This window comes from Gracilinanus agilis, chromosome 4 (assembly GCF_016433145.1).
Source record: "Gracilinanus agilis isolate LMUSP501 chromosome 4, AgileGrace, whole genome shotgun sequence".
Taxonomy (NCBI): Eukaryota; Metazoa; Chordata; class Mammalia; order Didelphimorphia; family Didelphidae; genus Gracilinanus; species Gracilinanus agilis.
Window position 1 is genome coordinate 246,572,988 of NC_058133.1, and position 10,012 is coordinate 246,582,999.

The window sequence follows — 10,012 nt, forward strand, 5'->3', positions numbered from 1 at the left end:
GCCCTGGAATAAGGAGATTTAAGATAGGCAGACCCATCATTAAATATTTTAACAATCCAGATATGAGGTAAATGAGGGGTCTGTAGCACAGTGGTAGTAGCAGTGAAAAAAGAGAAGAGGGTGCATATTGGAGAGATGCTGGGAAAAAAATGAAATTTATAGGCCTTGACAACAGATTGGTTATGGGGAGGGTAAGAAGTAGTGAAGAGTCAGGATGTAAACTAGGTTGTAAACTTGAAGGCTAGTAATAGTGTTGAAAGTAGGAAGGGTTTAGGGAAAAGACAACTTTCATTTTGGACACGTTGAATTTATAATGTCTAGTAGACATCAAGTTATGAGATATATATAAAAGGCAGTTGGAGGTCAACAGAGAGGTTGGGGCAGGATAGGTAGATGGGAGAATCATTAGCATAGAGGTCAGGGACTATTTCATTTTTGTCTTTGTAACCTCAGAGCCTCACACAGTACTTGACACACAGACATTTAATAAATACTTGCTGATTTATTGGTTGGATTGCCTTTGGGAAGTTGAGCTATGTTTTCAACAACCCCATGCATTTCTCTGACGCAAATGTCAAACTTATTAAATGCTTCTTTGAAATTCTTCTTGTAATACTGTATGACTCAATTATAGATCACTACAACTTCAGAAAAATTAAACTTGCACCTGAAGGGCAATGGTAAGATAGAGTGAGTCCACTATTATATTATCAATGAAGAGGTGGACAATAAGAAATACATTCATCAGAAGTACATTCTTGGATAAAGCTGGACTGCTCTTGTGTTCAGTGATATCTTCCTAGAGGAGATCCTCACTAGCACATTGAGGTTATGATGGGTATGGACAATAGTTGCATAGAATAGGGTGTGGTTGGGTTGTGCTCTGTACTTCTAGAAGAAATACCCACATCAATGATCTAGTTAACCCTCTAGGAACCAATAATTCCTAGGCAGGACAAAAATGAAGAGACTTGATCTATATTATTACTCTTTTCCAATATACTGGGCTTCCTCAGCACATCTAGTTCAGAATATTCCTGATATCTGTATACCATGGTGATAGGTAGGAAGTATAGAGAACCTGCTCTATAACCAGAGACTAATCTGAGTGGCCTAGGGTGGTCGTTGGATGCAAAGAATGAAACAGATTGGAAGCATGGCTTGTTAGCTCATAGTACTTCAAGAAATACTGAAGTAGCCACTTTATTATAAAGGAAATTAAAGATCCCCTTCCCCCAAAAGCCCAAGAAAGTTTCCCACAGTTACAGAGAGCAGGATTTTTACTATAATCAAAACAAAAGCCTTAGAAGCCTCCAGATGTAGATAAAAAACCTATGCTAAACTATCAACTATATGTGTTATCTTTAAGTGAAGCCTGGGACACCTCGTTAGGCCGGAAAGCCCCATCAGTTTCTCGGCCTTGATGGTATTAAACAATTTTTTTGAGCCTCATTATTTTACTTTAATTCTGGGCAGAATGCCCTGCCAAGGGTGCGACCTTGGCTGTACCAGCCATCTGTGTTCTCCGTCAAAGGGGAACAGAGTTAGCCCCCCTCCTGCTGGAGTGCTGAGAGCCCAAAGCTTTTTCAATAAGACTATAATGCATTTTGAAGGAAGGTGAGAATTATGAAAGGAATCAAAAGAGGAATCTCAGATTTTTATCTTAGATATCCCACTCCGGTTTCTCGACCCGAAAGGGAGAAAAACCAATACACAGCTCTGCCAATCTGTATTGATCTTTTGAGGGGGTCCAGATAAAAATATCTACTTGAGATTCTAATTTCTCTTAATAGCTCCTGACATATCCCCCTTCTCTTCAAAATAACATGATTTATTAGACAGGAAAACTTTGAATAATGAAAGAAGTCAAAATTGGTTATAATCATCAGTTATAGTTGGATCTGATATGAATTACAGATCAAATTGTTTGTTTATGGCTCTCTACAAGGAAGGACTTTCTCATTTTTCTTATGTCTCTACCTTTTAGGGCTGATTCTCAAACGACAAGTCATATAATGAGGCAATGGGTAGAAGGAAGAACATAAATAAAAATTGGAATAACAGACAAGATTTCCTCCTCTGAATATCCTTCCTTTTTAGCATTGGGAAATCCCTTTCTAAAGAACCAGGGCTAAGTAAGAAATTCAATTCAATAAATGATTATTAAGTACTTAGATTATTTAAAGAATATGATATATATCTTGCAGAGGGCTCAGCAGCTGTAATTTCTTTTCCCTTCTCTCAGCCTCCTCTTCTCCTGGGTAAACCACTTGAAAATCCATTCCCCAGACCTCATAATCTCCACCTTTTTTTCATGTCTGTTCTCTCTCCACCTCCACTTCTCACAGGCCTGTAGCACTGCTCCCAATCAGAATAAGCAGTACCAAATAGGTCTGGTAACAAGAAAGGGAAAGATGACAAGTTGTCAAGCAGAAGAAAATAAATGAACCTCCCTGCTTTAACCACAGGATATCAACAATCCATTTGACTCAGGCTCTCTTTCATTTCTAGCCTCTGTGCCTTTACAATTAAAAGGAATCAAGACTCACCTGCAACAAACCCAACGCAGGGCGCTGGCATCTCTCTTCTAACTCTGCTATCAGCTCTTCCAAGGAATGGCTCTGCTGAATCAGTATAGCCTTATTCTCCCTGAGCCTAGGTAGAGTCTCACTCTCTTCCTCCTCCAGCTTCTGCAGAAGCTTCTGCTCCTCCTCAGCCAAGAAGCGGCGCAGTTTATCAAACTCAGCTGTCACATTCTGTTTCTGACTCTCCACCATTTTCTGTACATTAAGAAAAGGACAGGAAAGCTCTGACCTAAGTCACCTCTGCATTTCTCCTTCTATATTCCCACTCTATATTACTAGTCAGTCAATATTTGTTCTTCCTACTTAAAAGTGCCTCAAAGGCACATACTCTAAAGGCTTGTGCCTGTAGTTTCCTGGCCAGACTTGAAACAGCACTCCATTATCCCCCATTCCATTTTTCCCTTCAGTCACTGACAAGGTAGTAGGAAAAATTCTATTGCGGCTCATCACTTGCCTGCCAAATAGTACAGGTCTCCTCTCCCTGAGTCTGAAACTGTAGAGCTTCCTCCATTTGCTTCCTCAGGTGCTCCAGCAATTTCTCCAATTTGCCCTAGAAGAAAGATGAGATTGATTAAATCCTTCCTCAAGGTGTACTCATTAAGTTTTGTAATTTCTTTTATCATCTCTACACACATGGCTCACAACCCTGTGGTTTAAGGCCCAGTTTCTTAACCCAAGGTTGTCTGGTATCTTTATTGGACTTTTATTTCTGTGTTCTACATACAATGACCACCTCTGTTCTATACTTTTGTATTAGTTATCCCCATGCCTGGAATTACTCCCTCTATACATAGAACTCCTTAAGCTCTAGCAGCACCTTCTACATGATCTTTTCATTGATGCTCCAATGTTAATGTTCCCTCTAACCACCTTCAATCTGTATGTTTTTATATATAAATAAAATGTGAGCTCCTTAAGCGCCTTCCTGACTCTTTCATCTGGAATTTCAGCGTAGGTCCCATTATCCTGATTGGTGACTGTTTCATCTAATTCATGATTACAGATAGGCTTCATTTTACGTTCTATTCCTAGTTATCTTCTCAAGAGTCTGGTCTTGTAGGTATGGAAATATGATCATCTCTGCCACTGCTCCAGTGGTTTCACAAATTATCCCTATAACTTCCAGAACCAAAGTGCTTCTCCCTCATTTCTACTCCTCTATATATGTTGTATTCCTAGAATAAAAGGTACTTGTAGGCAAAGACCATCTTTTCTTTTGCATTTTTCTCATCAGAGCTCAGGATGTATTTGTTCCCCCCATTCAATCCTTGAGTGAAGCTGGTTTTGGTTTTTGTATCTGTAGCTATTAAAACAATGCTTGGCATAAAGTCTCATGATAAATGCTTGATTAATCAAACAAAGGCTTGATTTTCCTTGGAAGGCAATACATTGTCAATAAGTGACTGAACAGAATAAATAATAGGAAAATTAAACAGCAATTTTAATTTAATTTAAAACAGTAGGACAAAGGATGGTTTTAGGGAAGGGAGAAAGGCACAGCGGGTTTCAGCAATAATCTAGGCACATGGTGGTAAGAAAAGACAGAGGGGAGAGAGATATTGCTAAAACAGAACATAGACCATAGTAAATGGGATCCCTCCTTTCCTTCCCCTCACAAATCAATAAACAAGAATTTATTAGAACCAACTTTCCTGGCACATACACATAGTAGGCTGGTACTAAATACTAACTGACTGTGCTAAATGCTAAGGATACAAAAATAAGCAAAATTAGAAGGATATTTAAAGGGAAAAGGAAAGCAACAGCAATTAGGTGGAATCAAGAAAAGGTTCATGTAAACAATTCTAAGAGGCATTGCTGAGGAGTACAAAAGTACAGAAATAGGAAATGAAGTTTTATGTCTGTCTGAATCAGTTTGTTGAGACTGTAGTATGTGTAAAGGGGAGTGATATGTAATAAGGCTGGAAAAGTGGGTTGGAGCCAAGTTTGAAAAGCTTTGCAGAAACATACTAAAAACTAAAAAAAAAAAAAAAAAAATTTCATTAAAAAAATCAAAATACGTGCCTAGTCTAAAAATCCTTTCCAGACTTTTGCCCTTTGGAAAGTATATAAGACAAGAACAAAATTGGATTATAGGTGGAAATAAAAATTTTTAAAAAAAGTACTGGTCTAATTGAGATCGGTGCCTTCCTCACCCTCTGAAATGAAGGGTTCATCTAAACAATATTCTCTCTCCATCTTTCCTGAAAGGATCAGGGTATATCTGATTTAGGAAAGAGGTCCCTTTGATTACCACAGATCACCAGTATCCAGCGTGGGGCGGCAATAGAGATGATGGAGATGCCTTTAAGAAAAGCAGTCACATGAAATACTATTGTTCCAAAAGGAGTAATGACCTGGAGAAATTCCACGCGAAGTGGAATGACCTCCAGGATTTGATGCAGAGTGAAAGGAGCAGAACTAGGAGAACACTGTACACAGAGACTGATATACTGTGGCACAATCTAACATAATGGTCTTCTCTACTAGCAGAAATGCAATGATACAGGACAATTCGGAGGAATTTATGAGAAAGAATGCTCTCCACATCCAGACAAAGAAATGTGGGAGTAGAAACACAGAAGAAAAACATTTCCTTGATCACATGGTTCGATGGGGTCATAATTGGAGATGTAGACTCTAAATCAGTGATTCCCAAAGTGGGTGCCACCGCCCCCTGATGGGTGCTGCAGCAATCCAGGGGGAGCCGTAATGGCCACAGGTGCATTTGGGGGTGAATAACTGTAAGGGGGCAGTGATAGTATGTGACAGGGGGCGCTAAGTAATATTTTTTCTGGAAAGGGGGCGGTAGGCCAAAAAAGTTTGGGAACCACTGCTCTAAATGATCACTTTATTGCAAATATTACTAATATGGAAAATAGGTCTTGACCAATGATACATTGGCTACAGGAAGGGGGAGGGAGGAGAGGTGAGAAAGAATATAAATCATGTAACCATGGAAAAATATTCTAAATTAATTAATTACTTTTTAAAAAGCAGTCACAAACAAGGATGAAAGGTTCCCTGGCTTTTTGTAAAAAAGAGCTCCTGAAAGATTATGTGCTGGCTCTCTCAAAAACATTTTTTATCTTAATTGTGACATTTTTCTTCCTTGTTCAAGATTCCTGAATTATCTCGTTTCCTTGGGGGAGAAAGATGTTTGAGGACATGCAGTGGAGAGACTGTCAAATGGGACATTTCTCTCTAAGACAGATATGTTTTAATAATGTGAAATGAATAAAGACTGTTTCCGGTAGACTTGCTCCTAAAACAGAGTACTATATTAATATTTTCCATCAACTTTAAATACCAAGCAGAATTGATATTTGATCTTATACATATCACTAACCAAAGCAAAAATCTGTTTGAACATGACAAAAATTGACAATAGAAGTTTTAACAAGAATGTTTAGTTTTGGACATGCCATTTGGGTGTTAACTAGATTCCCAGTTAGGTAATTTACATAAATTGGATTTGGGAGTGATATGAGAGTGACAGCTGATGCTTTAAGTAAGTGAGATTGCTCAGGGAAAATACAAAGAAGAAACAGTAAAGAGGAGTACCATGACATGATTGGTTGGGACAAAAAAATCAGTCAGAAAAGGAAGAGTAGGAAAACCCAGTTTATCGATGCTGTCAATGGAGTATTGTCAACCAATCAAAAATATTTAATGTTTGCTATTTGTAACACAACATGCTACGCACAGGGGTAATAAAATCCAAAAGCCAAAATATTCTACACTTTCAAGGGGCTTACATAAATGCTGCATAAAGGTCAGACCTTAAGCGATTTACTTTGCGTGACACTGAGAAAGTCATTTAATCTGTTAACTCAGTTCCCTCAACTGTAAAATGAGAATAATAATAGCACCTACCTCACAGAGCTATATTGTGAAGCATTTGTAAATTGTTTATTAGCACAAGGCTTGGCACAAAGCAGGAGCTACTTATTTCTCCCACTACTACTCCCCCATTACTAGATAAGATAGTGAGGAAGTATTATAAGACTATTTTTTCAAAAAGTTTTGTTATAAGGGAAAGAAAAAGATGGGATAACAAGTAAAGGAATTGAAAGATTCAGGGTTTTTTAGGAAAAGCAAGACCTCATATATTTTCAGGTGGATTAAGAAGCCAGTAGAAAAGAACTACTGAAGGTGTCTAGAATAAAGGTGGGGGGGAATTGTGTGTGCAGGATAATAAAATTTTAGGGAAGGCAGGAGAGGTCAAGTATATGGGCAAAATAATTAATAACTAGCCTCAATGGGCATAGGTATCCTTTTCCAAGAGGGAAGGAGAAAACAGGGGATAATACTGAAGAGTGAAAGAAGATAGCTGAGGGATGGCTTATGAAGTAAAAGGGGATGTTAAAACACTTTCATCACTGCTTGGAGGATTAATATACAAAACCTTCAGTTTAGTTGACATATATTTTAGTTTGTCTTACTGAACTTGACTTTCCACTGCTCGGCATCAACCCTGGACCCTATCCAGGGTTGGTCTGATTTTATTTCAAGTCCCAAACATGCTATCCTCTCCTCAATTTTCAAATCACTACTCATCCTTCATGCCCCAATTCAAGCCATCTTCTTTTCTTGCTTTCCACTTCATCGTTCCCTCATCAGTCCTTCTGATAGTAATTTGTCCTTTCTCTGATCTACTTTAATTAGTCAAACCAATTATTCTGGCCCTTAATCATATCCTTTATACATATTGTAATGTTGTATTACTACACATAAGACCTGAGGTTCCCTGAGGGCAAAGGCTTTGTCAAATATTTTATGTTTCTTGTAACACCTAGTACAACTGTGTACATGAAAGCTGCTAAATATATGCTGTTAATGAAATGACTAACTTATTATTATTAAGGAGACTATGACTTTGATTTTGTTGTCTAGTAACATCAGGAATGGTCCCTGGCTAGGCATTAAGAAATGCAACAGAATCCATTCTTGCTCCACATACTTTTCAGCTTTCAGGGGCCAGGAACAAGCTTTTTATTAAGCTCCTACTTTGTGCCAAGCACCTACTAAACACTTTACAAATATCATTTCGTTTGATCTCATTTTGATATTCCAACAATCCTGTAAAGTAAATGCTACTTTTATCTTCATTGGACAGTTAGGAGACAAAGGAAACTCATCTTGGATTTCAACTCTTGTCTTCCAGACTCCACATCCCTCGATCTATTCAGGGCATGCCTAGCAGCCTCATAGCAGAACTGATTAGAGGAAAGGCTCAGAACTCAAAACTATCTAATTTAAGAAAGCACAGCAACTGCATTTGAATTGCACTGATTTTAAAATAAACCTCGACTCTTGCTCTCCTCCCAAGAGCTAAAAGATTGACAAGCGTTTGTTTAACCTTTCTTTTAATCGAGGCTCTCTGCCTGAAAGCTTCTGTTTGTTCCAGTTCGTTAGATTTTTCTCCCATTGACACTTTCAAGGATCTTCTAGGTGTGGATACTTCCTCCACCAAATCAAGATCCTAGACCTGCAAATGGAACTACCAATGGTCAGTTAGAGAAATTAAACTCAAGCTTATGTAAAAAGACTGGTAGTACAGTGGAGGGAAGGGACAGTGGCTTTGGAATTAGACCTATGTCACTTATTGTGTGGCCCTGGTCAAATCACAATCTCTCTGGGCCTCAGCTTTCTTTGGCGGGGTAGGGATGCAAGGATTGGATTACAAGGCCTCTCAGATTCCTTCCAGATCGAAATCTAAGATTCTATTGGGAGGAAGTCTCCGAACTTGGCCGGGCGATGCTCTTCAGAGAAAAACAGACACATGTCACCTGCCCCTTGAAATAGTCAAGTATGATAAATTCTCTTCAAAGTTTATCTTGGGGCAGAGCTGCAAGATTAAGTTTATCTGATGTTCTCTAGACCCAAAAGGATCTAAAAAAGGACAGCGCCCAGTACCAGAGATCTGAGTTCTGTTAAAATTAGTGAAGTGGGTAGGGCCCCAGGGTTCCGTCCCCCTTTCCACGCCAGAATGGTTAACGGGTTGGTCCCAAGCCCCGCCTTCGATTCAGGTGGGGGCACCAGCTCTGCCATTCATCAGGTTTAACTACGGAAAAGTCACCTCCTCCTTCTGGGCTCGTTTCCCGTCCGGCCCCGGCCCTCGGGGTTCCGCCTCACCTTGTAGTCTTCTGCGGCTTCCTCGATTTGGGATACCCGGTGGGTCCAGTGGTCCCGGGAGCGCTCGCACACGAGGCAGAGAAGCGCCTGGTCATCTTCGCAGAAGAGCTTCAGAGGCTCTCGGTGCCTGCCGCACAAACCCTGGGGCACAGGAGACGGCGGGTGCAGCTGCCGGGCCATCTCGGCCATCTTGGCCAGCGGTCGGTTAGGCCGCAGGTTCCTCTGCGGTGACATCTCCCTACACTCCGGGCACGGGAACGGGCCCTCAGCCTGTCCCCAGCAGCGGCTAATGCACTCCCGGCAGAAGTTGTGGCCGCAGTCGGTCATCACCGGATCTGTGAAGTAGTCCAGGCAAATAGCGCAGGTGGCTTCCTCCTGGAGGTTCGCAGATAGGTCGGGGGCCGCCATGGCTGCAGCTGAGAGGAGGCACGAGGGTCCGTCTGTCTGGCAGCTATAAACTATTGCGGAGGGTTAGAGGCGAAAGTCCCCAAGCCTCCTAAAGCGAGCGCCGAGGTGAGCTCGGGAAGCAGCACATCCCACAGCCAGCCCCCGGCAAGTACGCGGAACGAGCCCTGAGGGGAGAAGCACGGAAGCTAGCAGCCAGTCTCGAGAGCTCCAGACTATGGCCAAGCTACCCTCTCTGGGTAGCTTCCTCCCGGGATTGGAGCAGTGACAGCCTCCAGGTAGAGATCCACAAAAACAATTCGCTAACCGGGTAGGATGTACAGAGTTTCTATAACTAGAAAGAAGTCGAGAGGTCGCGCCCAAGACCCGACACCTCTACCATCCTACGCAAAGGGGTTGGTCCGCAGAAAAAGCCCAGAGGGAACTGGAGGAGTATCGGGAAAAGCAGCGGCCGGAAAAGTAGAAGGCGGAAGCAAGAAGACGCAAGCTCCCCCCCCCCCCTTTTTGGAACAACCCGCTTCGTTTCGGATTGGCGGGTTCCTACCACGGGATCTCGGCGTGCTAAGAGAGCACTTTCGATTGGACAACGTTCTGCAGGGTCGTCGTTGTCACTGCATTCTGGGAAATGGAAGTTCGAGGTGTTTGCGGGGTTAGCTTGAGACGATCTGTTTTTTCTTTCCAGTGGGCAGTTGGAGAAGTTGGAAATAATTTCACTAATCTCTCTGTAGCCTGGGTCCGCTCGCTTACCTGTGTTTTCGTGACACTTCTCTATAGTGGTTGTGTCCTTGTAGCTACTAGGTGGCGCAGTGGATAGAACTCGGGGCTCTGAGTTCATATCCAACCGGAGACACTCAGCTGTGTAACCCTGGGCAAGTCACTTAATC

At 41.5% G+C, this 10,012-nt stretch overlaps 1 protein-coding gene across 1 annotated transcript in view; it reads right to left on the reverse strand.

The window, feature by feature from the left end:
• Positions 1-9,502, reverse strand: part of LOC123243887 (E3 ubiquitin-protein ligase TRIM11-like) — a 15,873-nt gene extending 6,371 nt beyond the window's left edge. The window contains exons 1-3 of the mRNA XM_044672028.1: positions 8,724-9,502; positions 3,040-3,135; positions 2,550-2,780 (exon numbers count right to left, since the gene is read on the reverse strand). Coding sequence (XP_044527963.1) covers positions 2,550-2,780; positions 3,040-3,135; positions 8,724-9,131 — 735 coding nt within the window. The 5' untranslated portion in view covers positions 9,132-9,502. The remainder of the gene's footprint in view (positions 1-2,549; positions 2,781-3,039; positions 3,136-8,723) is intronic.
• Positions 9,503-10,012: the final 510 nt, after the last annotated feature.